This window comes from Dicentrarchus labrax, unplaced genomic scaffold, assembly GCF_905237075.1.
Source record: "Dicentrarchus labrax unplaced genomic scaffold, dlabrax2021, whole genome shotgun sequence".
NCBI classification, from domain to species: Eukaryota; Metazoa; Chordata; class Actinopteri; family Moronidae; genus Dicentrarchus; species Dicentrarchus labrax.
In genome coordinates, this window is record NW_026136715.1 from 27,781,859 (window position 1) to 27,809,541 (window position 27,683).

Below are 27,683 nucleotides of genomic sequence, written 5' to 3' on the forward strand. Positions count from 1 at the left end.
ACATAATTTAGTAACTTTTAAAACGTCACTTTCATGTTTTTAAGAAAGAAAGGGACAGCAGTGGTTCTCAAGTCTTGACTCAGCCTGGTGGACTCCATGGAAGGCGACCCACAGTGTCTTTAGATAAAAACAGCTCATTCTAAGGGAACAAACACAGAAGCATTTTATTTTCAGGTGATTATCCAGCATTATACCATTAAGAAGCACAAGAACAAAGAAGCTGTTAAAACTGTGAGAATGTATTCCCAATTTAAAGTTTTCACTAAAGTCACTTTCTATTTATTTATTTGGCCCCTAGCATGTTTTATGTTAATCTCTCTATATTTTCGTTCATCCTCTTTACTTGTTTGCATATTTACTTATATGTCTATTTAAATCGAACTAAAAATCCTAATGCCACCGGAAGTTCTTGTCTATTTCCGGGTCGGTTCTCGTTACACCAATGCACAACATGGCGGCCTGCTTCACCCTTCAGTCCGCTATGCTCCGCAGGGCACTGCCAGGAGTTTTCAGTCTCCACAGCCGGATACCGGGACCTCCTGCCGCCGCTGTCGGGCTGCGGTTTCTTTGTCAGGCTGCTCCAGAGGAGAAAAAGGCGGAGATATTAGAGTCTACGGAGGAATACAAGTTCGTAGAGAGGCTCATTCCACCGTCACGGGTCCCCGCTCCGCCTAAACACGCCGGTGTCACCCCGTCTGGCTGGACCCCTCCGGCAGACTCCCCGCCGCCTCTGCCGTACATGATCCGCCGCTCCCGCATGCACAACATCCCGGTTTACACCGACCTGACCAACGGCAGCCGCAAGACAACTCTCGTACGAAAGGTGGAGGGGGACATTTGGGCTCTGGAGAAGGACGTGAAGCAGTACCTGGAGAAGTTGACGGGGAAAGAGCTCCCTACACAGGTCAACGAGGTCACCATGACCCTGAGGGTCAAAGGTCACTTCGACCTGGAGCTGAAGGAATGGTTGGCCAGCAAAGGCTTCTGACTGAGGTGACAGGACTAGCATCGTGGACAGGGTGGCAGGGAGCCGTCTGTCCGCCCTCACTGTCAGCACCGTCGAACATTGTCCTTCAGTACTTTCAGACTTATTTCCACCCATATGGAAGGACAGCAGGCCACTACTGCTACCTTTTTGAACTTTTTCTTTTGATACCAGAGATGTTGAAGTTGTGGAATCGTTGGGTGTTGATCAGTGTGCATACTTGTGTTTAAAGAATGTGACATTAAATAGGAAAGCATAGCTAACTACCTGTTGTATGTTATTACTCTGATAAACCAGCCAGAGAAGCAGGGAAATATGTTAGGTAGGTAGTGCTTTACTTATTCTGCAGTAGAAATATCAGCGGAGATTTATAGAATGGAAAATGAATGAAAGTAAGTTTATACTAATAAAATATCTTAAAATCTATGAGAAATATATGCATTATTATAAAATGTATATAAACAGTGTAAATAGTGTCCACGAGGAGTGATGATCATGCTGTGGCCTCAGAGACCACTGAGATGGCTGAGACTGAGGTCATTACAGCAGATGTCATTTTGTAGTTTATTGGTTGTTGGTATATTGGTACATGTGCAGGACACCAGCTTTGTGTCACCTTTTGTCCAAGGCTGAACTATTCAGAATAATTGCTCATATATATCAAAAGCATCGACTTGTCAATCGACCAATTATTACGCCCCTAGAAGATTATCACAGAATGAAAGAGAAAAAAAGGAATAAATGACCCCTGAGAATAGAAAGTCTGTTGGTATAACAGTAGAGGTTTAAAACATTTACATTTATTCAGTAATACAATATGAAAATCCATATTGAGTACATCAATAATAACAACAAGCATACAAGTTGGGAGAAAGTGAGAAATGAAAAGGAAGAATGTTCAATTCTGACTATACAATTATCCCAACAAAACACTCCTCCACTGAAATCTTTCTGATCATTTCTGTAGAGCAATAATCACATGGAACACACTGCCAACATTTTGATGCGAATGATCATACAACACCTCAGTCATACTGAAGTTAGAATTATAAGCTGACTCCATCAAACAGTATCAGTTTACAGAAAGATGAGCTGTGCTGAAATGTCTGAAGGATGGTGGCTGCCACTTGTCGTTTGTGAAATTAAACAGTTCTGTTCAAAGTTTTAATACAACCACTCCTCCCATTATTACTGCATCATTTTAAGTGCTTTGCTCACATCAGGAACTTTTTGGCCAGTGTCTGTGCCCATCAGGAATGAAGCAGGGAGAAAAAGTCTCTAACTCGCCTGCTAAGTTCCTCCAGTTGGTCCTCTGAAAAGAAAAGCAAAAGACAAAAATGACCTACTTAGGTTACCTATTGTGCTAGTGAGACCCCACTGCATAAGTCACCATTCAAAGTTCTTATTAACACCCGAAAAGGCCTAATTAGCAAGGATGTATAACACTGCATGGATCTCAATATAATGCATTTCATCTGGTAAACATAAACTAGATAGAAAGATAGATAAACAGTGACTGCTTTTACATGTTACATTATATTAATTTACACTTTGGTCTCATTTAATAACAACATCCCACATTGTAACATGATGACAGAGAAGAAGAGAAGCATAATAGGTCCGCTTTAATTAAGTGCAACAAACTGTATGTGTGAGTGTGTATGTGAAAGAGATTATTCATTTACGTAAAGTAAGCTCATCTCCTCGGCTCCGGTAGCAACGCGTTTGTAGCCGGTTTACTTCCTCCTGTGTAGACACAGAGGCTTCTGATACTTCCTTCAGCATTTCTAACTCCTGAGGAAAAAGAAAGAAAGAGTATGACTTGTTTTAAAAAGGTCAGGCTTGTGCTGAGACAGAACCCATTTTCTACATATGTGTGAGTACCGTGATGAAGGCCAGCAGCAGTTGGTGTACTCTCTGGAAGACGTCGGTCTCTGTGCTGAAGCTGGGGGGATCTCTGCTGCAGTAAGTCTTCAAGTCTGTTTCGAAAACATGGCTGAAAGTAGCCATCAGCTGCTGGAGGTCACACGCTGCCACGCGAAGTGAGCTTGGAGAGAAAGTGCCGGGACTCTGCGCTGCATTGTTCAGGAATTCACACTGAGGAGAAGAGAAAACACATAGCACTCATTGCTACCATGACGTCAAGCCAAATCTACAGGTAGCCTGTGCATGATAATATTTAGAAAATGATTACTGATCTGAAGAACATTAAGCAAAATAGCTCTGAGTGTGACAAATATATAATATAATAATTCATCTGCTAGTAATTTAGCATGAACTCCCTGTTTCTGTCACTTCCTATGACCACACGCCCTTTGGTGAGAACTAAGCCCAGTAAAAGTTTGTGTTGGCACCAGTCCAAACAATACAAAAACAGTTTACTTTCTTTACTTCCCCAAAGAACAAAGGACAGTACAACATGTGTGGCCGAGACAGCCAGTATTAGTTAATGATGTTACTGAGTAAGTGACATGTGAGCCGATTGTGTCTGTAGATTGAAGTCAATCAGTAAAGAGTCTTAGTGATGGTGTAAATAATGTCACTACCATAAAACACCTGCTATTAGAATGGAGTTTGGTTTGACAGAGGGTATTATAACCTTAATAAAAAATTAAAAAAACTTTGGAATCTTAAAATCGAAATTTTAAACTACAGATAAGATAAGGCTGCTTAGGACTCTGTATAACAAGCCCAGATCCACTCACGTCACTCATCTACACAAAACGTGTAGAATCCTTTTTCCACAGTATACTAAATAAGAAGAAGGGGTCTCAGTGGTAAGACATTAGGATGTGGTGGTTTTGCCCATCACTAAAGATATGGTGTCTTTTGTAGAGATTTTCTTTTCACCCAAAAGGGGGCAGGGGCATGACGCAAGGTGCCATCACTAACCACACAAACACCATACCTCTGATTGTAGCTGCTGCAGGGCAGACTGTGTCTGCTGCAGAAGGGTGGCCACATCGGCTGCCTCCTGTCTACTCGGCTTAGAGGACGACTTGCTGCCCTTTCGTAAAGCCCTGTGAGTCAGGGAAAAGCAGCAGGGGAGGTCAGAGATGAGACTAATATCAAGATCCCGATGAAACAACAGGAACCGATGAAGATCCACCAAACTTCTACAAATCACACTCTTTTTGGAAGTCCAGTTAAAAGACAGAATGCTAATATGCAGACATAAGGGCGGGATATAGTATGTGTACAAAGGAAACAGCATGCTTACTTGATGTGTGCAGGCCAGGGGTCGAGCGCAGGGTTGAGCATTTGTGTGAGATGAGGCAGGTTCTCAGCAGCATAGAGCTCGTTTAGTAGCATCTCTGCATCCATTCTGGGCCCAGCAGTCTTCTTGCAGCCTGGAACTAGAGTTAAAAGCTGCTCTAGGAACTGAAGCTGCCTTTGAGGACTTGCACCACCCTGGGAAATTGGACAAAACGGGACATTTTTAGTTTATTGTTACAATGCGTGTCTTTATCTTTGAATCAATTAGATCGACACAAGTTTTAATCAACCTTTCCGATCAGGTCCAGGTCATCTGCTTTGCACAGCATCAGCTCCTGCCCAAGCACAGCTATTTCTGTTTGTAGAAAACAGACCACAGCAGTATAATAGGTTATTTTAGTCTGAAGGATACAGAACTATAAGTATAAACTACTCTGCATATGTGCACTCTCACTGAGATGTTTATGCTTTCATCCACAAGGTACTTTGAAAGACAACAATGTTACCTTTGCACAAAACCTCTGGGTCTTTGGATCTCACTGACATCGCCTTGGAATTGCCAAAGTTTGGGTTGATACTGTGTGACAAGGCAGAGGGATTAATACAAATTAGTTTTGATAGATGAGAGCAGGGCTGATGTTCTATGTATTTTACCTGCTGCAGATCCAGGCCAGTATGTTGGTGCGGTGCTCAGAGGGAACACACAGAAGCTGCAGCATGCTGTCTGCCTCCTGTAGGTCCACACCTTCCACCAAGGGACAAGACACAGCCTCAACAAAGACAAAACAGAGACAATGTTACCATAGGAATTTTTCATACACCGGTATATGGCTGAAACAACTGAAGCAATATTGTTTCTGCCGTGAACAGACCAGATGTGTAGCATGTATTGAGAGGGGAGCCCTATTTACAGTGTAACAGTTATAACTTTCTAATGTCATTTTATAGTGTTTATATTATACTACGGTATACTACTAACTATTTTAAAATATTTTGTTTTGAGTGTTAAAGTTCTTATTTTACTAAATTACAGTTTGCACAATAATCATTGTTTACATTCAGATTCCTTCATATTATGTATCATTTTGTTGGACCAAGATAACCCTAAAGTAATGGAAGCCTTCACTGTATACACGATGGAAAATACTGTGATGTACCATGAAACAGCCAGAATCTTATAAAGTACAGTGATACAAATTTTAGGTTCCCCAACACAAATACAGAGTAACCTAGTAATAAGCCCTGCTTTATCCATGTCACATACTGAGACTCTTTAAGGGTTTGGTTAAGGTAGACTGCTGAGTGTTTTAGTTGTAAAAAAAGTAACCTTTGCAAAAGTGTAACAGAGTGATACAAAAACGTTTACATGACAATATAGTTGTTCTGAATTGCAGGCATCATAAAGCCAAACAGTAGCTTATCTCTATAAAGTGGTGCAAACAGCTATATGTGGAGAAAGCTCCAACTCCAAAACAAGTTGTCCTTGAAAAGAGAAATGTCTTTTCTTATTTTTGTAAATAATGTTTGGTTATTAGCTTTAATCTGTGTTGTGAACTCACCCCTGTGGGTTCTGTAGGGAATGCTGTGTCTACGACTCACGTACGTTAGAAACCGAGAGCTGAACTAACCGATAGTGACCAAGAGAAAAAAATAACCTTCCGAAAAGTGCGTATTTCTAATCTTATTTCGAATTATTTTAACTTCTTTTACCTGCAGTGTAGCATAAACATGTCGTACTAGTTGTTCTTGTTTCAAAGCACCCGCCATTTTACGAACAACTCTGTTCTGCTACCGCTGCTCTGGCGAAGGCTTCTTCTTCTGCTGCTCAAATATGCGCCACACTAGACGCCACAACGGTGAATTGATGCCCTCTACAGGTCACCTGCAGAAACTCTTAAAAACAGCTATTTAACTGTGTAGGACGTCTGTATGTATATTAATATTTTATAGAGAAATCTGGCATTCATGTCTCACAAAATGAGCCTACACTGTAATGAATACATCTGGCATTATATCTTTATCACGCTGCAGCTCCAGTATCTATGGTTACTTTAAATAATTAAAAAGATTTCTGTTGATGGCAATTCCATCTTCAACAAAAAAAAAATAACAACACCTTAATCAGGAACTCACCCATCCTAAGAACAATAGTGCATGTTCAATATAAATGGACAGACCTGGCTTATGATGGTAGAACACTGAATGCTGTATTTACTCTCCTCTAAAAATACTGTATGTGTTGCCTAACAAAATCAAAGGACTATTGTTTAAAATTATACATAGCCTAGATATTATACTATAAACATATGTACCATAAACTGTCAATGGAAATATATTCCCAATATAGATGACAAAGGCTCTTCCTGTAATGATGTAGCTGAAACATTCTAACACTTGTTGGTGGTTTTTACTTAAAGGTATTAATATTAACCAATTCTAAATTATCCAGCAAAGAAAAATATATCATTAATATGTTCATTATTGGAGCTAAATTCTACATTCATATATCATATTTTTGAAGAAGATACCATCCATCCATATTACTTTAAAACAAACGGGTCTGAACAGGTATTTGCTCATTCTTTCACATTAGAAAAATTAACCAAAACTATCACCTTATATAAACTCTTTGACTCTCTGCTTAGTTAGATTTACCTCTTGTTTGTTTGTTTATTTTGTGTTTTATGCATTTCCTTTTTTTCTCATTTGTTTGTGTTTTTCAATAAAGTTTAAAAAAGAAAGAACTGCTTGCTTCTACTTCTCCAACTTTGAAGTGAGCATCATTAACGTTGCATTACTGCCCCCTTCTGGATTTATTCCCCAATGTCCGTTTCTTTTAAGTCGTGTAACGTTAATTAGTTGCCCCCAAAAGGCCTCATTAAGTTCTTTCAGAAACTAATTTAAAACATATGTTGTTCTCTACAGATATGACTGAATCTGGCATCATTTCTGGTGCTCTGACCAAGATGAAAGTTTTTGCCATCTAATTGGCTCTGCTGTAAAATGTGTATAAATATGCAAAATGCAATGTGAAAATATGGATCTGCTGTGCCTTGATGTGCCTCTAAAGATGCCATGCCTTGTAGTTGTAGTTATTCCAAATCCAACTCTGTCCTCACACTCAAATAGCATACTTCTTCATGTTGTTGTTTTCTTTTTGTTTTCTATTTTGCAAAATACACATTTAAGCATTGTAACTTCCTAGAAAAGTGCAGTTGAGACTGAGCGAGAAGAGCAATCCAGATGACAAACTTCAAATACAAGAGGAACATCTTAAAGGGAAGAGAGCCACGACATACGAAAAAAAAAAAGAATAATAAAATAAATGATCATATCAAATAAAAGGTGCAATACATTCATGTCACCTTCTGTCTGGGGTCCACTCAAATGACAACACTGACAAATACCAGTATTCATTTCATAGATCTAATCCATTCACATCCATTTAATCCAGTGGTTACCAACCTCGGAGTCGGGAATCCCACTTGGGGTCGCCAAAGCTTCACTCTGAGGCCTTCTTGAGTCCAACACATTGGTCAGTTCATCAGCTGTTCTCCACTGTTACTGTAATACATTTAATATAGTACTATATGTCACTCATCAGGGTAGTCAGTTTAGTCAATGACAGAAAATAGGTCCCTCAGGGTCCAGGGAGAAAGGTTGCGAACCACTGCTCCAGTCCAGTAGGTGGCGGTAATGCACCGGTTTGCCAACTGCCTTCAAAACCCAGTAGAAGAAGAAGAAGAAGAAGAAGAAGAAGAAGAAGAAAACATGTAATTTCCGGGATACGATACAATCGTTAGCTAGCTGCCAACGGTCTGCGGCGGTTTGTTCTTTGTAGCTGTTTCTGTGACAGTGGCTGGTCAGAGAACGGCAGTTTGTCGGCGTATAACGGCCTTATGTGTATAAGACGTTAACGTGAGTCTACCGTTCGCCTCTCCCGCCATTAAAATGAAGAAAAAGAGCTCAGCCAAAAAACGCCATGTGGTGGCATGGGTCAACAAAGCTGAGTGGGATCAGGTTCTGGAGTACCTTTACTCGAACGACCCCGCCTTACAGAGGTACGCACTGCAGAGGGTATCAGCGTGGAAAGGCCGGTATGCCAGCAGCACCCCGGTGGCGGTGGAGTGCACGGCGGACCTGGTGAGGTGCCAGGTGCTGGACAGGTCCGGGCAGCTGGACGGGGATGATCTGGTTCTGCTTTACGGAGCGGCTCTGGTGAGGTTCGTCAATCTGATCACCGAGAGACAGCAGGGGAGGACAGCCCGGCCGCTCCGGAGGCTGGCTGGGAACCTGAACATCCCAGAGTGGGTTGTGGACCTGAGGCATGATTTCACACACCGGAAGCTGCCTACCTTGAAATGGTGTCGAAAAGGATGCAAGGTGGTTCTGGAGTGGCTCCAGCAGGAGTACTGGTCCAGGCAGTTGGGGGGAGCGCCTAACGAGGACTGGGAATCCCAGTCCGATGGGGAGGATGAAGAGGTTGACCTAAAACGACAAGAGGATGAGCTCATTGCGAGGCAGAAAGGAATGGAAGCCTATAAGAGTGCACGGGAGCTTCTGATATCCTTTGAGAAGGAGCAGTACCAGGCTTTTGACGGGCTTCTTGAAGAAAAAGACAGGAGCCCATGGCCGGCCCCCTTTGCAGACATGAGCTGGTTACTTGAGGAGATCAAACAGTTTGCGTTGGAGTCGAGTGAACTGCTGATTGATGTGTTGTTGGAAGATGGATTTCTGGTTCCTACTGTTGAGCAACTGGAAACATTAGGCTGTGACACTTATGACAACACCAGTTCCACTAAAACCAGACTCCCTCAGACCTTCCTGCGTTTTTGGCTGCCCCTCCTGAAGATGCTCAACTCACCGTCCTTCATTCACCTCCTCCTGGAGAAGCTGTTTGTTGAGCTGAAGCAGCTTACCACAGAGCCCAATAATCAACGGGCGTTCTACATTTCTGCCTGGATTTCAGAAGTCCTCTACTGTAACAGCAACAAATTTGAGTTCCATTTTGAAACAAAGGGGCAGAAGAAGGCCAGGATGAAGGACAGGATTTTTGTGAACCGCATCCAGCTGAGGTGGCAGCAGCTGCTTGCAGCATGCCTGGATGCTCCCTGCGCCAGCACGCCTCACTTGCTCCAGTTAATCCTGGATGACATGGAGCACCCTCTTCCTCTAGAGACCCGGCAGAGGCTGCTCCAGCTCTGCTCCATCTACACACAGACTGCGCGTGCAGAATTTGACACTTCTCCGCGGCAGAAACCGCAGCCCATATACACACTGGAGAGTTTGCACGAGAAGCTACAGCATTCACGGCGCCACAGCCATCCCTGGCGTTCCACTGCTGACCCGGAAAGGAGCGAGTCCTCCCAGGAGTACAATGGGGCAGATGCTGAGGCTGAAAAGGCAAAGTTGCTCAAAGGTTCTCCGTGGCAGGTGTGCGTTGATAAGGTTTTGTGGAAGAACTATCCTCTTGGTAAAGTCCCTGGACAGTCAGATGACCCTTCATGCCTCATGGTGGAAAACTACTCAACAATGACTGTGTTTGACCAGCCGGTGGAGATGGAAAACAACACATCACGCAACATCCCAGGAGCGTCTGCAGCAGTGAGGACAGCGGATGGCCTTTTGTGGAACCACAGTGATATTAACAGGCTGAAATCTGGACTGCAACTATTTTGAGTTATAAGTTATAGTGCTGTAAAATATAAGCCTTAAGCTGCTGGCACATTATTAGACTGGTGCTCTCTGTTGTTGTGACACTTGGAAAGAAGAAAAAGTGTAAACTAAATTTGTTGCACGATAAAACAAAAGCAGTGGATTAATCAATAAAAAAAATGGTGTCAAATTTCCCAGAGCCAAAAGTGATGTCTTTTTATTCAACCAACAAGTTTTCACATGTTTCTGTCATTTTCTAGACAAAACAATAAAAAAAAATTGTCAGCTGATTCACTGATATTGAAAATAACTTTATTGTTGCTAATGTAAAAGCCTTCATGTGCTCCGTCTACAATATTTTTAATATGTGGCTAAGACAAAAGTGGAGCTAGTACAGACATTTAACACATAAAACAAACTGAGGAAAGAATGAGAGAATTGGGTATAGTTCATTCAATATGATTGTTTTTTTTCTTCTTACACCTGTCAAGCAAATGGTTTTGGAGAAGATGCATTTCAGTTAAAATCCCTGGCAAAAAGAATTTCTCCATTGGGGATTAATAAAAATAAATCTTCAAAGGGGATATTGTTAGCACAAGGTGGTTTTGTGTAATACATCTTTTGCGCTTTTACGTTCAATAAAACTTGTTTCTACTAAAGGAGTATGATTGTGTTCATTTAGAGTGTAAGATGCTGAATTGCAACATATAGAGAGCCTATAAAGGCACAAAAAAGATGTTTAGCCTTTCTGTTTATACACTGCATCCCCATATCTCTGTAAATGGGAACAGATAACATAGCAGCATTAGCACAAAGGAGTTGAATGACAGAGTACATATTAGTAAATACATACCAAAAGCACAATTTAACAGCAGAGATTTTGACATATTCCTGAAAAAGGTCCTAGGTTTCTGCCTTTTAACAGGCAGTGTTTCCTTGCCCTTGTCTCCAAGGTCTTGCTCATGGTGGTACTGTTGGGTCTCTGTAATTAATGTTTTAAAGAGTTCGGTCTAGACCTGCTCTATTTGAAAAGTGTCCTGAGATAACTTCTGTTATGAATTGGCACTATACAAATAAAATTGAATTGAAAATTGAATTGAATAGACTCCTTCGAAAATAGGGCACACAATGTAAACCAGATTATAATCTAATAAAAGACAAATAATAAAATAACAAAGGGGGTCTATTCTTCTTATAAAAAACACCAATAAGGTTGTGTTGTGCAATATCAGAGTGAACACTTTGGACAGTGTACTTCTTCCCACTGAGCAGAGTTCAGTAGGGCTTTTATTTTGAACAGTTTGTCCGGAAGTGTCTTTGAGCGGCTGGCAGAAGTATTCAGTGTGTTCAGTCGTTGAACGCGCCATAACTGTTGGCAAGCTGTGAGCGATTGAGAAAACATTGTGTAACCAGCCCAGTTCCATCAAAGGACTCCGTTCTGGTGCTGTATTATCGCATTCACTCTTCAAACGGGACGGTAAGTTGTTGGTTGAAGAAGTAACGTTACCGGTAAACGTTGCTGCGTCATTCGTGAGTTCTGTTCGTTAGCGCCGCATGGCTTTAGTTAACGTTAGCCAGCAGGTTTAACGTTAGTTGCTGTTAACGAAAACTGCGCGGGCACAGGCCGGTAACTTAACGTTAGTTAATGTTAGCCAGGGCAATGAAATTTAACTTGTTTAAATGCCCCACAACACCCATACATAATTTCTGTCAGCCAGTCAACTAGCGTTAGCTCGACGCTGACGCCAGTGTGCTGCCTGCACAAATAAGGCCTTGTTAGCTAGTGTAGGTCGCTAATGTTAGGTGACTTAACGTTACGAATAACTATTGTAATTCTTTGTGAGTGCACTAATGTAATCTGAATTGCTGTAGTGGCTAGGAATATGTATTGTGAGGTTTATGTGTAAGAGGGTTCATTTATTGTTAAGCATCGTATAGTGCTAGTGCTCTGGGGCCTGGCTAAAGTAGCACAGCCAGTTACGTTGGTAATACGTTCAACCAACACACATCACTGCTACTACTGCGCCTGTAAGAAAATGGTGGATGTCGAGAGGTCTAACGGATTTGAGTTATTCCAAGGAGTTTTGCTTTAGCCATAAACATTTGGTGTATCGAACATACTTTCTATTGATATGTAACGTTTCATGTCTGACTAACACTCGCTCCACATTGAGTCCATAGTTAAATTCCATAGCTTATTACTACTCTGTTTATCTTATGAACCGGTGCAATGCATTTTACAATATACATTAAACTGTTAACATCCTTTATTGTCATACACTAGACTAAAATTATAAGGATTACTCAATAAAAGTACATTTTCTTTGTCTTCACAGGTGACGAATCACAAGATATCTTCTGGACAGCACCCTTGCAGTACCACTGTTAAACCACAATGATCACCAGAAGAAGAGGCCGCACTGTGAACACAGAGGTGCAGTCTCTGGAGGTCGAAATGGTAGATAGGGTGGAAACTGATGACGATCTCCCAAGTCCATCTGAGGGGTTCCCTGCAGACGATATTGACACCGCTGGAATAGAGCTGGAGGATCTATTTGAAATTGAAGACTTTAAATGGACATTTGATAGAGATACAGCCTCTCCACTCTTTGATATTGATTTGGCAGATCTCAGTGTGCGTGGTGCCAGGGATCAAGATTCCGGGATTGAAGCCTCAATAGCCTCGTCTCCGGAGAGAATGTTGTCTGACCTGAAGATCAAGAACAGACTAAACCAGTCGAGCCACGTGATCAACAAAAATGCCATCGCTGCCAGATTGAATCGTCAAAAGAAGAAAGAATATGTCAACAGCCTGGAGAAGAAAGTTGGTATCCTGTCAACGGAAAACAACGCACTCAAACAGGAAAATTCTCAGCTGACCAAGAGAGTGGAGGAGTTGGAAGATGAGACCAGGTACCTGAGAGCTGTGCTGGCCAATGAGAGCATGTTAGCCCAGCTCTTGTCCAGGCTGAGCGGTGTGAATGGGATGAAATTATCTTCCTCGCTTTTCCAGGGGCCCGACTCAAACGACCACGACTATGCCTTACCCAGGAAGCGTGTGAAAGTGGAGGAGAAAGAGACATCTGGTGGCGTGTGTCTGCACGTGGACAAGAACCATGTCTCGGTGGAGTTCTGCACTAAGTGTGCAGAGAGTGCAAGCACGTCGCTCAAAATGTAGGGTCAAGTACTTATCTCTGTTTTCAGATATTGAGACTGAACTTGATATGGCTCAGTGTACTGAACATCATGAGGGTGGATGAACACTGTTGAATTAGTTAAAACTGCTAAGAACTGCTGAATGTGCATGTGTTTCTGTGTGATGATGGATTTGAGTACACGTTACTGCTAAACCTTGTTGACAGTTTCTTCTAGGTAATGGTTGATCCACCATGCGGGATGAGTGGCTTTCTGAACACCTTTACCTTCTTGGCTCCATGGTAAGGAATCAGACAAGAAAATCCTTTTGTTTTGTTTTACATAGGCTTGTTCAGCAGCGACTTCAGTACTTGTATTATTGTATAGTTCCTGCTTCAGTTAGTGGATTTTAAGTACTTTAATCATTTCTTTCTTTATGGTTTGTTGTTCTAGGAAATGATTGGATTTTAGTTAACATGTAACAAAGAATTAACTTGTAATTAAGTGTTAAAGCAAAGTCTCCTGAATGTTAAGATGAAGGTGAAGGTCCACAAAGAGCGATCTTAGAGTAGCCTTCAAATTGGAAATGCAATAATCTGTGGACAAAGATAAGTCTGTATATACTTTCTTTTGGGAAGAATCAAGCTCTTTGTGAACCAGCACCAGTGTACAAAAGAATACTTTTCATTTAGCGCCACCTATTTTTCTTTATGCTAAAGTGGATTCTGCTGGTGGAAGGTGAAGAGGCTGGACAAGCAACTGCCCAACGAGGCCTGGTATTTTTTTAAAGGTAGTATCGGTAACAAATGGTATACGTTAAATTCTATTTTGCCAATACTCCACAACATCTGTAGCTGTAGATCCTGTCAGCATAGCTCATACAACATTTTTGTGAGGCTGACTACAGTTGCTCCATTACTTGGAGAAAGTCTACTGGAGGCTTAATAGTCTCTTAATTATGTGTTCTATATATTGACATATTGGAATGTGTTAATTAGATACATCCAAAATGAGATGCTTTAAGTGGTGACATTGCCAGTTTTGATCAAGTGTAACAAAATGTAAATGTGTATATAACTATGTATTGTTTGAGGTAAATTCCCTTTGAGAAATGTTGGACAAATAAATCATATTTTCGTTATGTTTGAGTTACAAATATCTGTGTGTCTTGCTCTGTACTTTTGATATTAATGCATCTCTTTTTCTCTTTCTGAACAGCAAGCTCTGCCGATAAAGGTCTTACTTTTCCTGAACATTTGGGTCAAGTCTGGTAAAGGTTGTCAAAACGAATGACGAGACCTCATTTGATGGAAGTACAAAGTACGCAGTATAAGAGGTCCAACAGGGGTTAATCTTCCTGCCCACGTTTTAGCCCATTTACTTCAAATCCTACAGCCAGGCATTTATCAATGCTTTCATTTATGGGCCTGGGTCAGTCCGCTTTAAGCTGTGCCATGCCAAGCCTTGATGGCTGGAGTGCCAGTTAAGTCTATATTAAATACATAATAATGCCTATGAAATAAATCCTGAAATCAATAAATGGATATATAAATGAGTCAACATAGGTTAATAAATAAATACATTTTGGTAACACTTTATTAGGATAGTCCACCTTCAGATAGTTTGGAGTAGTTTGGATTTGTAGATGTTTCACAGACCATGGAGTATATGTGACAGTTCATGAATATACCCTAACCAAGATGTCTGTTGTGCCTAAAACAGGGGTAGACAGCCTGCAGCTCTTCAGCCCCTCTCCAGAGGCTCCCTGTGGCTTTGAAAACCAGTTAGAAGTTTAGAAGTAAATAACTTCATAATTAATTAACGTTTTCATCTATTGTTGTTGGCTTAAAGTTTTTTTCTGTGTAGCCAGTACCTCAGTCTCAGAGGAAAATGGAGAAGTTAACAATGCATGGACAGACCTGTTTGCTTTGGCCACCAACACTGCTGGCTTATCATTGTCCTCATGTTTGATCTGTGGTGAGAACTTGTACTACTCTATAAACCATCAGTAAGCATACTACCCAAATAAAGTGTTTCCCTTCACATTTATTTATTTCAGGGGACTTTAATTTGAATAATGTTGAATAGCATTTATTTATTGCCTCTTTGATTTTCATCTGTTATATTCAAATGAAAGGGGTGTGGTTATGTCACATTCAGCCCAAAGTGGAAAGACCGAACACAGCCTCTTAGACAGACGGGGTCCAGGTTGACGACAGGATGCTCCTTGCTTCATGCTCTGTGTCAATTCTCGGTGATTTCCAGAATTTTCTAATGGACAGAAAGAAAGCTCAGTTAGCCATTCAGCCAGCTGTCCTATTGGCTGACTGCCTGTGCTGGGAGCTCAGAGCACCAGGGGAGTTGGTGTTCACACCTCTATGAGGGGGCTAACTGAGCTCACTAGCTAGCAGCTACAGTTGGCAGCAGTTGGAGGTGACTTTGGCAATAGTTAAAGCTATCTGTCAGGAAACAGCAGAAATCACCAAGAGTTGAGGCAGAGCGGGATGCCAGGAGCCAGACCTAGCAAGAAAACCACCTCAGTACGGTATTCCCTGTAGTCAAACTGGCTTCCATCTGCCTCAGAGACTGTTCAGTCTAACTTCCTTAGTCTGAATCTCAGATACCACAGCCCATTCATTTGAATGTATGAGGAAAATAAAGAGCTGGGAAATAAATGTGGCAATATGGAATAAAAGTCTCCTGAAATAAATCAAATTAGTTCATTTTAAAATAAAAACTTATCTAACCTGATTGACTCATTCATATATACACACACACACTTCCTCAGTTCTATTTTTCAGTCATATTTAATATTGACTTAAATGGCATTCCATATTGATCAGTCTGACAAGTTGTGCTACAACAATCTCATTCAACCAGTCCCTGTGAATTCTGTGCTACCGTGCGATTTTGTCCAATAACAACTTTTCCACAAACTTGACCAGTCATTGTAGTTTCCTGTGCAAGACATTCGGCTTTATTTAACCAAACTTTGTATTCCCATTGGAACAAGTGGACTTGTTTTACAATTTACTTTCTCCCTCAATTTCACTGTAAACAAAAAGACCCATTGGAGCATATATCAGTGTTTTTAGGAAAGCTGTTTCACGGTTTCTAAAAGTTTATCTTCACATACTGGTTTGTGACTAGCACACTTCCAACACATACTCAAGGTGAACAACTTTACCTGTGCTGTGTGGCGCAATGGAAAAATGCATTGTCAGCACGGGTCCACTGCTCGCGGCTGGTCATGGCTTGGCGCGACTTAACCACCCCATGTGCACAGACCTACAACGCGCTTACTGTTTGGAAGTCTCCAAAAACATTTATTTTGTAGACTTTTATGAAGTTCTGATTCAGATTTAAAGGAGTAGTTAAGCCTTTTTGGAAGGCTGTCCTGGTTCTGTCCAAGGGTATCAAAAAATCTACCTACCAAAGTCTTTAAAGCTCAGCACCACATTTTTTCTTCTTAGTTTAATCTATACAGATTGCCAGGCAACCAGTGAAAGCACCCCACCTAAAACCAGAAGTTGTTTTTGGATATCAGTTTTTATCACTGATGTAGATATACACACTATGTTCACACTGCAGTGTCCCAAACCAGTGTTGTATGTATGTGACTCAGATCTGATTTGTTGATGACAGTGTGAACAGCACCAATCATGTGGAAGCAGATCGTTTCATTTCTGATTTTTGCCACTGTATGTCATAGTTCATCATGCAAGTCACTTCACTTCCTGTTCACACTGGATATGGGCCACATTTAACAAATGTACAAAATAAAACAACAGATGCATAACAGCCAGACCAAAAACTGAACTGAGCACTGAGGCCTGCAGTTTGAACAAAGCTGTAGTGAGGTAATTAGTGATTTTTTGTTTTTATAGGACAAAGCCAGGCAGAATGCCGCCCATGAGAGAAGAGTCCATAAGTTTTCAAAGACCACCAACAGTTTTGCAGATTGATTTGCTAATGAGGGTGCAAACTGTTAATTGTTTGGATTGCTCATTAAAGTCATCAGGTGCTGATTGCCAGACCTAAACAGATTCCAAAAGCTACTAAATGTTTTTTTTTTAGAAACAGAGTTACAGTGTGCATTAAATGCTGAGCCATTTGTTATGGTTTAAATGCAGTACTGCACAAACAAGTAGGCGTTCAGGGCTGAGAGTGGATCAGAGTTCACTTATATTTACATGCAATATTTTTTATGGAATATATATATATATGATCTTGGCTTGGTTTAGAAATGATTCACAGTACTGGGTTCAGACAATGAGCTCTGCAGCATTTTCAAGTGCTTAAGGTCTTGGAAGGACCTCGCACAGAGACGCACACATTATGATGCTTAACAACCAACTGTTGACAAAGTGTAGTTACAAAATGCTTCTTGGACATAAAAGATGTCCTATTCTGATCATATGTTTACATAGTATCTAATAAATTAAGTTGATTGACAATGTGGCTGGGATTTATCACTATTTGGAAGCCAATAAACTCTTGTTATTGCAGAGATTTTGGGCTGTCAAAGATGGGTACGGTAATTAATGAACACACCAGAGCCCTCTGGGGTTTCTTTCTACTGTAACAAGTCAGCATGTTCGTTGTGGAAAACCTAAAACATACCTGAATTCCAAATGGCAGTCTCCACTAACTATTTCAATGAAATAGGATTTAGAAATGGAGGAAATGGAGTTTACAGGCAGAAACGTCAGCCAACTGGAGGATCTGTGCAAGTGTAAGTGACCGGTCATCTTCCCAAAGGTTCAGGCAGGCTGGGAAATAACCAACGTTGTAAAATCCAGCCAGCAGCATGGCCTCATTGATCACAATGAATGAATAACTACCCTTTGAACAAAGCAAAGACTGTTCAAGGATATTTTGATACTCAGATTTATTCAAATGATTTACAAAAATGTATCAACATTTCTACATTGTAAAGAAAAATATGCAAATGTTTTGTGTCCGAGGACTATGAGAAACAAGTATTCATTTCATGTCTTGTTAAGTTATAGTCCTGGGCTTTTACACACACACACACACACACACACACACACACACAGAGAGAGACTACATACGAATATATACTTTAGGTATGGAGGATGATACAAGGGAAAGTGTCTTACCACAAACATAGTTTTTCACATTTTTATAGATATTAGAAAAACAGGGTGGGGAGGGTTACTTTACCATTATACCATTATTAATGTAGTCAGTAAGTATCACAATATTAAAGTGCTGTAACTTGATTACCTTCTGTTACTTTTGGATTACCTCAACACCAAATGTGTAAATAAAGACTAAAAGAAAGATCAATAAGAAAAATATTGATCAAAGTTAATTCTATATATACTATAAGATGACAGAACAATGTAACCGTAGGAAAACAAATGGAAACGGAAAGAAAACGATGTTTAGCATCACAAATGTGCCCTGTGCTCAGTACATTTATAAAGAAAGAATTATATATTTTATCATTGTAATCCTGCTAATCCCGTTTTTACTAAATATAACTAAACTGATTTTGTCTTTTTCTTTCTTGGAACTGTAATGGATTACACTTACCTTTTTTTGTATCCTGATTACGTAACTCAGTAATGCTTTCCATGAATCCCCAAGCCTGTGGAAAAATACATTTTATATATGGCTTCAAACTAACAAATAGTTCTCCAGTAACAGTTAGGCTTTTGTCAAAACAGGAAAACTAACGAGAAAACTTGTGATTAAGTTACTCAAAAAGTGCAGAGCTCCAAAACAGAAATGTACAAATGGCAACACACTGACGTCTACTTTGCTGGCAGTTATTGGGCAGCAAAGTAAAGGGGGGTATTTTAGCCTTTTCAAGCCACCCTGGAAGTAGCACACCTAAAAGTGTACACCATATAGGCTGGGTTAATGAATATTACCAGTGATTAGAACAAACGCTGAAGCTCTTTCAGACCTTTTCAGAGGTTTAACGTATAAGTCAGGGGACTCAAACTCACACTGGCTTGGGGCCACTGCTGATTATGCCATCTCATAGGGGGGCCATTGCAATGATGAAGTACTGCAACATTAAAGTTAAACGTTATACAATACTACAAGATTTATTTCTGACTTTTATGACTCATTAATAATTTTTTTGTTTTTATTAGCACAAAGGGAACCATATCTGAGTTTCTGAGTTCTACAACCTTGAATCCTTGAAACTGCAATATTTCTGTAAAGTTACTTTTTTTCCATTAATGGAGCGGTGCCTGCGAGCTAATTCAGGCTGTGCTGCTATACACATGACATGCCTCTCTATAATAACACACCTAACACACTGGTCTAGTTAAGCTGCAAAATTTCTCAGCTCTCCCTCTGTTGTGTCAATGCTGCCTGCCCCACCACCACCACCACCCCAGCATCCACCTGTAGGCTCCGCCAAATCTATGATGTACTGCTGTAACAACGAGTTCAAACATGAGTTGTCTGAACTAAAGAACTAAAGAAAATGCAAACAGCAGTTTCATTAGATGCATTACTTTTAGTGTAACTGATCATAAATATCACCTGATAAGTCATTAATCTGTTCAGCCACTGTGTTTGGCAGATAGAGAGAATCTGTTGAACCAACTCTTCTTTTCTGGACGTAGAACATCAGCAACTTGCAACATGTAATCCTTCAGCCATTGCCTTTTCTGCTTTGGCGATTAACTGATTTACCACATTCCCTTTTCTATCATTTAGTAAGTTGGCTTAGTGACATATTTTATGGTTATTTCATTTCAAACCTCTTCAATAAGCCCAAACAGTGAACTTCGTTTTTAAAACTGGGGATTTGGATGAATTTTGAGCAGATTATTTCCTTTTTTAATACAATTCTCTGTCTGTACTATGTATTATTATTTTTTATTTTTTTTACAATCATACAGGCTTAATTGGTGTTTTTGACAAATTCAGTTTTATATGGAGGGGTAGTTGAAACTGGTATGAAACAAATAGAAAAAAGAAAGTTTTGGGCAAGTTTTATCTTATTTTTAACATCATGTTTCGGGCTGGAGGGGGGGTGATTAAAGGCTGGATATGGACCCCAGGCCGACAGTTTGAGCCCTCCCAGTGTAGAAGTACAATCTTGCATCATTGTGAACAAACAACACAGGACCACACAGACTTTGTCAAAGTTATTATTGTAGAATACTTTGATGTATTTTTTCTTTCATACAGACAAAAGGTGTTGGACTTAATTCCCATTAAATTCTCTTAGATTTCCATACAGATTTAGTCTACAGTATACAGGTGTGTTCTTTCTCATATATAGATATTTATTCGCTTAAATAACAGGCAGGTAACTCTTTAATATATTCAATAGTCTTTATGGTTTTTTTTTTTTTTTTTTTGGTCTTTTTCATTTCAGCACAGTTAAGGCTGCATTTTCTGTCTGTGGAACAGCACTGCGTTGTGCAAGAAGGGGGACCATTCTACACACGATATTTACAACAGTATGTATAATGAATAATGTAAAACCTTAAGTTCTTCCCATCGTTACATGGCAGTAAATACTCGTAGCAGATCTAAAAGAGCAGCCTAAACAATGCACTGGGCGCATTGCACTACTGCAGTCTCTAGCTCTGCATAGCCTTCCAGTTCTCCATCCTCCCTGGGTCCCCACTTTGTCCAGTCCTGTAGATCATAATGAGGTACATTTGTATCTCCTGTTCTCTATTTACAGAGTGGTGTCTCTGGTCTTAAGAGACTATAAGCATCTCCACACCTCTGCACACTTCAGGGGCTGTTCAGTGGACAGAAAACACAGCCCTCAGAATATGCTCAGGAGAATGTGCAACTGTCTTTATCCATCAGTGGGAGCACCGGTGGAGAAAATCAGAAAGAATAATATTAATAATAATAATAATAATAATAATAATAATCATAATAATATACAAGCGCTTCCATTTTGTTGTTCCTCTCTTTACAAAAAGCATTAGGATTAAAAGAAAGAAACATCAAAACTTAAAAAAAGAAGTGTAACAGGAACATAGTACCTGTAAATCAAAGATGCACATGTGCACATTTGGGCGGTCTGTACAGTAGTGGTGCAGTTGTACAATTTATAATTTTGATAAATATAATATATTATTTTTCACATTGTGTTTTGCCTTCTGTGAAACTGTCTCACAACATCATGATGTAACGTGGCTGGACGGATGGACAGAGATGGCTGGAACTGGACAGTCAAATTTACACCACTGTAGATCATTCGCCTGTTGTTTACTGTGTGTGTGTGTGTGTGTGCGTGTGTGTGAGCGTGTGTGCATGTGTGCGTGTGTGTGTTTTTTTGAGGAAAGCATTGACAGAGCTGTGCTAAGAGGTGCTGAAATAGAATAGGTTAGACTTGAACAGGATATGAGTGTGTGTATGTGTGTGTGTGTGTGTGTGTGTGCGTGTTTGTGAGATAGAGAGGAAGAGAGCGGATGTGGAGAGATCATAGCACACAGTAGTGACAGTAGCCTAAATGATTTACCAACACATAAAGAGTGACATTAATGATACCAAATGCATGCTTCAAAACAGACAGACCAATACAATGTCACCACCCGCCCACTCCCACAGGTCAGGTCGGGGTGGCGGCGATGATGATGAGCATTCAAGAAGACAGAGTTCTGTACAGGTAAGGGTGTTCCCAGAGAGCCCTGCGCGCATCCTGAAACAGAACTAGCAGGACAGACATGTTCTCTCGCTGTGTTTGCATGTGTTGTCATCTCTAATCCTACGTCTGGGTACAGGTGTTGGCAGGGCAGTCTGTTGCATATTGTCTGCCCTTGCCTCCCTCTGGTGGCGGGACCAGTTGATAACTCAGGGAAGTCAACGGGGGTTAACCGAGAGGAAGGGGAGGGAGGAAGGAAGGGAGAGATAGAGAGAGAAAGAAGGGCGTGGGGGTGGGGGTGAGGGGTCGGGGGAGTTCCAGGTTTGCATTGCAGTCACGCTCCGAGGCAACATGAAGTCAGCGGTTCACCCACACCTAGTGCAACATGGGATACAGGAGGGCACTCTCACACCCGGTCTGGAATGTGATGCAGTCGTTTGGAATGTATGTTCCATGGAATGTTGAGGCGGCGTTGGAATGTGATGTCACAAGCGCTGCACCCATCAGCACATGGGCGGCTAGCCAGATGTTTTCTGTAATTTTTTTCTTCTTTTTTTTTCATTTTCATTGTTGGGGTGTGCACATGCAGTTTTATGCCCTTTTACATCGGACAGCTTCAGCGTGATATGTCTTAAAACGGTGGTTCAACATTTTGACAAATACGCTTGTTGGCTTTCTTGCTGAGAGTTTAAAGAGGAGACTGACACCGCTCTCATGCCTGTCCATTCAATGTGAAGCAGAAGCCAGTTAGCGTTAGCTTAGCATAAAGACAAAAACGGCTAGCCTGGCTCTGTTTGAAACAAAACCCTTCTACCAGCACCTCTAAAGCTATCTAATTAATATCCTATATCTCAGTAGTTAAATCCAGTTTATCAAATGGGAATAACTCTAGGGGTAGTTTGGAGTACTGCAGGGGGTGTGTGACATTTCTTTTAAATGTTAATTTAAAAATCAGTCTTGTTAAATTCCTAAAATAATTATACAATGTTCAATGTAAATGTTCGATATACCACATTTTATATTCAATATTCCTATTTTCAATGCAATTATGCAGTAAAACCTCTGGAAAGGAGTTCATTGCACTGTGAAAACTGCACTGCCTGCCACCGTGAATGACAAAGATCCTCAGTGAAGCCCATAAATTGTACAAATCATCAAAAACAATGCCATCTTAGAGTTATTGCATAATGATGACAGATGGCTGTATTATACCTCTTTATATGGGCATTTTCTTTCCACCAAAAATGTTTTGCATTGATCAGGGGGTACATGAAAAACATTTCAAAGGGGATAATTACTGAAATTAATGAAAATAGCAAAAAAGTAAAGAATCCACACAAAAACCAAAGAACAGAAAAATGGTTCTAAGAGGGTTTATGTGTCGGACTATTTTAACAAGACTCCAGAAGGTTACTGAACCCGACCAAGAAATTATTCGCAACATAACCCTCTATAAAACCACAACTTGTTGTTGGTTATGCAGTGTTCACAGAATGCAATTTAATACCTGTTTCACCATAATACCGGCCAAAGTATTAAAAAGTATGATGAAAAACCAGTAAGGACTAGACTTATTTATTCTTACATCACATTTTTCAGCACTTCCAGCAGTATATAACAATAATTCCAAATGGTTTATTTAATGAATATGGCCTGGACCCATTATAAGACAATGAGCATTCAGCTAGCAGTAGTGACGGTGTTTGCTGCAGGTCTGGTGCTGACTAAACTCTACAAAAAGGAGTGAACAGCCTCCTGCAACACAGTCCACTGTCACAATCCCCCTTTTAATCTGTAAATGCGTAATGTCGCATAATGACTTCTGTTAATGAATCAATACCTTCCAAGGCCTTTTACTAAGAAAACTGATTCAATGCTTTTTAAGACTCTTTAACACCTACAGAGACCCTGGCTTTATACGGTTTAAATTAGTGAGCTATAGAGGTGCTTTTGTTAAAGGTCCCCTCCAGACATGTATTAAGACATATGTAAAAAAATAATAATAGTCTGCTTGGAACATGTGTGTATACATGTAAGTAGAATTTCCACATTAAAAGCCTTCAAAAGTCATCTCCTCCTTCTACCTCATTAAAACCTCCAGAATCTCTGAATATACAAATGTTGTTGATTTCTAAAGTTTTCCTGCTGGACACAAGATGTCTCCTACTTCACTGTAAAGTCCATTCTCAGTGGATGGGCACTGGTGGCTTCAAGTTTCTACATCACACTGTACAAGTTACATACTGGACCAGGATGACTTCCAGACTATTTGTGATGTCACAAATCCTGCTGGTAGGCCCCGCCCCTTAAAATCAGATGTTCAATGAGCACAGAGAAACTTTCCTCTTTCAGCAGATGAATGTGAAAACATCCTTCTAGTGTCAAACTCTGAACATACAGCATTCAAACAGCACGCTGTAGAGACAGGAAGAGACACTGATTTCTGACTGGAGGGGGTTTTAAGCTTTGAGAGAGCTAAGCTAACCTGTTGCTACCTCATATTTGGTTCCCAGACGTCAAAAGTGGCAAGAAAGCAAATAAGCATATTTTTCAAAATATCAAACTGTTCCCTTAAGGTATCCCAATCAACTAATTGTACATCATGATGATGGGGAATGCGCAGTATTTGACACAAGGACATGACACATGAGCTCTCATTGGTCGTACCTGATAGATCTGATCTTTGGGCCTAAAGCTAAAACTGAACACTGACATTAGACATGGGCCTGATCGCTCAAGCGGTCTGTTGCTTTTTCAACATCAAACAGTGATCGAACATCCAACAGATCAAATGAAACAATTTCTTTGTCCACAATGCTCATGGAGAAGTACACGATGAAGATGACCCAATGGCACGTGAGCAGGAGTGGGTTTGAAGTGAGTAGTGTGTATGTTAGTCTTAAAGGGCCATCGCCTGTGCATTGTGTGTTTGATGGCGTTTAAAGGGTTAATGCTTCACAAGCATTCAGCTTCTCTTTTCCCCATAAAAAGCTGACACGTGCACACACACACACACACACACCGACGAAAGAGCAGATGGGGTGAGTCAAAGTGAACATAGGGAGCAACAGAACAGACAGAGGAACAGCAAGAGAGAAGGTGATGGAATAGAAAAGAAGAAACTGGAAGAGGATGTCACCGCGGGCGACGCCCTTCGATATTACCCACACACACTCATCATCAGTTCACCAACATGGCAGGAGGCTGTAAATTAAGGTAGTCCTGTATGGGGCTAATGTATGTGTACAATTAATGTGAGATCCCACACACTGTATCACCTCATAACAGGGTGGACACATTTATGGGGCGGCATTCAAGGACTGGGCAGGTTGGGCTGGAGAAAGAAAAGTGATCAACATATAGAGTTCTGTGTTATCGCTTCCCAAACATTCAAATTATATATACATATTCATACATATATATGTATGTAACCCCCACCTCCCACCCCCTTACTTGTTTTTTGCAGCCATTCTATTTACTATTAGGTTTGAATGAACAGTATCTTTGTTTGCAATTTCTGTTTTTGTTATGTTTTTTTTTTTTTTTTTCAGAAGAGACGAGACGATACACATACACACATTGAAAGAGAGCAAGGAATGGCGGAAAAAGAAGATTTCAGAATTTCAGAGAGAGAAAAGAAATGGATGGAAAAAATGAATGAGCACCATTATGTTGTATGAAAGAAATGAATCAGAGGGTTGATGTCTAGTTAAAGCTTTAACAGAGCATTTTACTTATATTGCAAGCAAAGAGGTGAATTAAAAGTGGCTGTGGATTCGAGCCAGACAACTGATGGGGGTGGGGGCTATGGTGCCATGGCAGGTAGGTAGGGAGGTGGCTAATGGTAACAACACTAATGATGAACACCAATAGAAACAGAGTGAGTCAGCCTCTGGTCCTGACATGGCCCTGTTCTACTGAAGGGGGTGTGGTTTTTCTTTTTGGATGTCTGTCCCCTCTCCCTCCCCAACCCACCGTCGCTCAGGACAACGCAGCGAGAGCAGACCTGTGCGTGCGTGTGACGAGTGTGCATGAGGTCTGGCAGGGTGGGGCAGTGGAGGGTGGTTCTTTAGGGGGGAGGAGGGGGTGGGGTGGGGGGGGTTGAGGGTGGAGGGGGTGTGAGGGGTCAGACTGAGAGGGCTGGAGCAAGGTCAACGGGAGGGAAAGTCGCAATGTTCTCGGGGGAGTTTGCGAGCACAAGTCTCCAGCCACTGTCCACTCCCTCCTGTGCCTCCCTCGTCCCTCGCTCCCTCTTGTTAGCTCGTCGTTCGGGAGATTGGATGAAAATGTCATGTGTGAGTCCTCAGCCCACTCCTCCGCACCCCTTTCCTCCCCCTCCCCAAGACTCTGTTCCCCTTCTCCCCCCGAACCCAGCTCAGTTATAAGGAGGTCTCCACGCAGTAGAGATGGGCCAGGTGAGGGGCGGAGGGTTTCACTGGCCTGTCCCTGCCATGATGGTTGTGGTGATGTTGGTGGCAGTGGCGGTGATGGGGGCACCGGGTGCTGGGGGTAACTGCGTTGGTGCTGTTTTTGTTGCAGTGGGTGACTGTTGAACTGATGCTGCTGCTGCTGCTGCTGCTGCTGCTGTTGTTGTTGTTGTTTCGGTTGCACGGGGTCACAGGGAGGCTGTACTGGCGGTAGGGGCGGGTGGGTCGGGTGCGGGCCGAGGGCTGGGGCTGGACGGGAGGGGGCGGTGGCTTGCGGAGGGCCGGGTGCAGGTGCTGGTATCTGCTGAGCTCTGATTCGTCGTCCACGTCAGTGTCGTCGATCAGCGGGATGTTGTGGATGAGGTCGTTGATGAGGAACTCCGGGTGGGCCATGAAGTTGTGGATGGAGTTGCGGGATTCCGGTTTCTCCCGGCCCTCGTACAGCGAACTACGGAATGCTTTCACCACTCGCATCTGCCGACAGGAAGAAATACGAGAGAGAGACCACAAGAAAGAGAGGAGAATGTCAGACATGATAAAAGAGAAAAAAGAGACATGGGAAACCCAGAGACAGACTTGTGTCCTCCAGCAGACAAACAGAGTGACAGACAGACAGACAGACAGACAGACAGACAGACAGACAGACACTCTGGGCCAGGTGGCTTCAGTATACAAGATAACTTGATATGTATAATATTGGTCATAATAATTGATTTGACACAGCTGCTCTGAAAGCTGAAGTAAAAATCTTACTGACTGGATTAAACCCAAGTGACAGCTGTCTTTTAGAGCACAAGGTAAAGGAAATTTTAAATATTTATATAAAAACATGGGCAGGGGCTAGCCTGGCTCTGTCAGAAAGCAACAAAATCTGCCTACCAATACCTCCAAAGCTCAGTAATTAACACATTATATCTCGCTTGTTTCATTTGTTTTCATTCAACATTTATGCGCCTGACTATTTCTTGGCTGTGAGTGAAGAACGCTGTCCGTGCTCCTAATACCATTTGCAAGAATACACCGGGCCTGAGTAAAAACAACCAATCAGAGCTGAGAGAGATAGAAAGACACTTTGGGTCAGTGGTTTAAAGATAGTTGATTGTTAAGTCTCATTCCCAGTGTCTGTATTTGAGGACCTGGGAATGAGACTCAGCAACCAACTATCTTTCTCTTACAAATACCATTAAGAGCACTAGGAGGAGCCAGAGGAACCTGATGTTTTCACACATTATGTGTCTCATGTTCTACACGTTTCAGCAAATATGACAAAAGGGTATTTTTAGAAAAGTTATCTACTGCAGCTTTAACCAAAAATGACTTATTTTCCAGTGTAACCAGGCCCTTGGAGGTGTTGGTAGGCGGATTTTGTCAGCTTTGGAAGATGCTGTCAGTTTGTATCGCCTCCATGTTCTTCCAGGAAGGAAATTGGATTTGTTCTCACTCATGTACACAGTACATGATTCCATTTACAGATACCAAGGTCATTTCTCAAACTTTGCAATTATATAACTTGGAGTAATTCAGCATAAATGGAGCCTCCACCTGATCCTGTGTGTCTCCAACAGACAAAAGAAAAAAAAAAAAAAAAACAGTGTTCCAAAATGAGTTGGCTAATGACATGTTTATGTCAGTTCTCACACAACAATCAGACCTCACAAGA

General features: G+C 41.3%; 5 protein-coding genes across 11 annotated transcripts in view; 3 read left to right on the plus strand and 2 right to left on the minus strand.

The window, feature by feature from the left end:
- Positions 1-416: 416 nt before the first annotated feature.
- Positions 417-1,248, plus strand: mrpl49 (mitochondrial ribosomal protein L49). The gene has a single exon (XM_051425201.1). It carries the CDS (start codon positions 443-445, stop codon positions 986-988), a length of 546 nt encoding a protein of 181 aa, XP_051281161.1. The 5' UTR covers positions 417-442; the 3' UTR covers positions 989-1,248.
- Positions 1,249-1,765: 517 nt separating this feature from the next.
- Positions 1,766-7,868, minus strand: haus7 (HAUS augmin-like complex, subunit 7). 3 transcript variants are annotated; one of them, XM_051425194.1, is made up of 9 exons: positions 7,667-7,868; positions 4,856-4,971; positions 4,708-4,778; positions 4,492-4,556; positions 4,206-4,396; positions 3,894-4,005; positions 2,870-3,082; positions 2,671-2,779; positions 1,766-2,297 (listed from the first exon to the last, which is right to left on the minus strand). In XM_051425194.1, exons 2-9 carry the CDS (start codon positions 4,918-4,920, stop codon positions 2,236-2,238), a joined length of 888 nt encoding a protein of 295 aa, XP_051281154.1. In that variant the 5' UTR covers positions 4,921-4,971; positions 7,667-7,868; the 3' UTR covers positions 1,766-2,235. The 3 variants fall into 3 exon arrangements, with proteins under 3 accessions (XP_051281154.1, XP_051281152.1, XP_051281153.1); XM_051425192.1 differs by lacking the exon at positions 7,667-7,868 and adding an exon at positions 5,912-6,038; XM_051425193.1 differs by lacking the exon at positions 7,667-7,868 and adding an exon at positions 5,761-5,905.
- A 112-nt stretch (positions 7,869-7,980) lies between these two features.
- las1l (LAS1 like ribosome biogenesis factor) lies at positions 7,981-10,515 on the plus strand. The gene has a single exon (XM_051425189.1). The coding sequence runs from the start codon at positions 8,153-8,155 to the stop codon at positions 9,878-9,880; it is 1,728 nt and encodes a 575-aa protein (XP_051281149.1). The 5' UTR covers positions 7,981-8,152; the 3' UTR covers positions 9,881-10,515.
- A 620-nt stretch (positions 10,516-11,135) lies between these two features.
- crebzf (CREB/ATF bZIP transcription factor) lies at positions 11,136-14,132 on the plus strand. Of its 2 annotated transcripts, XM_051425195.1 has the most exons (4): positions 11,136-11,333; positions 12,193-13,030; positions 13,219-13,293; positions 13,711-14,132. In XM_051425195.1, the coding sequence occupies exons 2-3, from the start codon at positions 12,252-12,254 to the stop codon at positions 13,226-13,228; spliced, it is 789 nt and encodes a 262-aa protein (XP_051281155.1). In that variant the 5' UTR covers positions 11,136-11,333; positions 12,193-12,251; the 3' UTR covers positions 13,229-13,293; positions 13,711-14,132. The 2 variants fall into 2 exon arrangements, with proteins under 2 accessions (XP_051281155.1, XP_051281157.1); XM_051425197.1 differs by having other exon boundaries at positions 11,165-11,333; positions 12,193-13,293.
- Positions 14,133-20,120: 5,988 nt separating this feature from the next.
- The window catches only part of atp2b3b (ATPase plasma membrane Ca2+ transporting 3b), a 55,368-nt gene continuing 47,805 nt past the window's right edge, over positions 20,121-27,683 (minus strand). For 3 of the 4 annotated variants that reach the window (XM_051425184.1, XM_051425187.1, XM_051425185.1), the window contains one exon: positions 20,121-26,497. In XM_051425184.1, coding sequence (XP_051281144.1) covers positions 25,976-26,497 — 522 coding nt within the window. In that variant the 3' untranslated portion in view covers positions 20,121-25,975. The remainder of the gene's footprint in view (positions 26,498-27,683) is intronic. The other variant, XM_051425186.1, reaches the window with a different exon arrangement.

What these genes read in the sequence shown, in the direction of transcription:
- mrpl49 (XM_051425201.1), top strand. Translation starts at nt 443, where the DNA reads ATGCACAACATGGCGGCCTGCTTCACCCTTCAGTCCGCTATGCTCCGC.
- haus7 (XM_051425192.1), bottom strand. Translation starts at nt 5,968, where the DNA reads ATGGCGGGTGCTTTGAAACAAGAACAACTAGTACGACATGTTTATGCT. An exon ending in CCCAGAGGTTTTGTGCAAAG is followed by an intron (nt 4,557 to 4,707) that starts GTAACATTGTTG and finishes TTCTACAAACAG; the next exon opens with AAATAGCTGTGCTTGGGCAG. An exon ending in AGGAGATGAGCTTACTTTAC is followed by an intron (nt 2,298 to 2,670) that starts GTAAATGAATAA and finishes TTTTCTTTTCAG; the next exon opens with AGGACCAACTGGAGGAACTT.
- las1l (XM_051425189.1), top strand. Translation starts at nt 8,153, where the DNA reads ATGAAGAAAAAGAGCTCAGCCAAAAAACGCCATGTGGTGGCATGGGTC.
- crebzf (XM_051425195.1), top strand. Translation starts at nt 12,252, where the DNA reads ATGATCACCAGAAGAAGAGGCCGCACTGTGAACACAGAGGTGCAGTCT.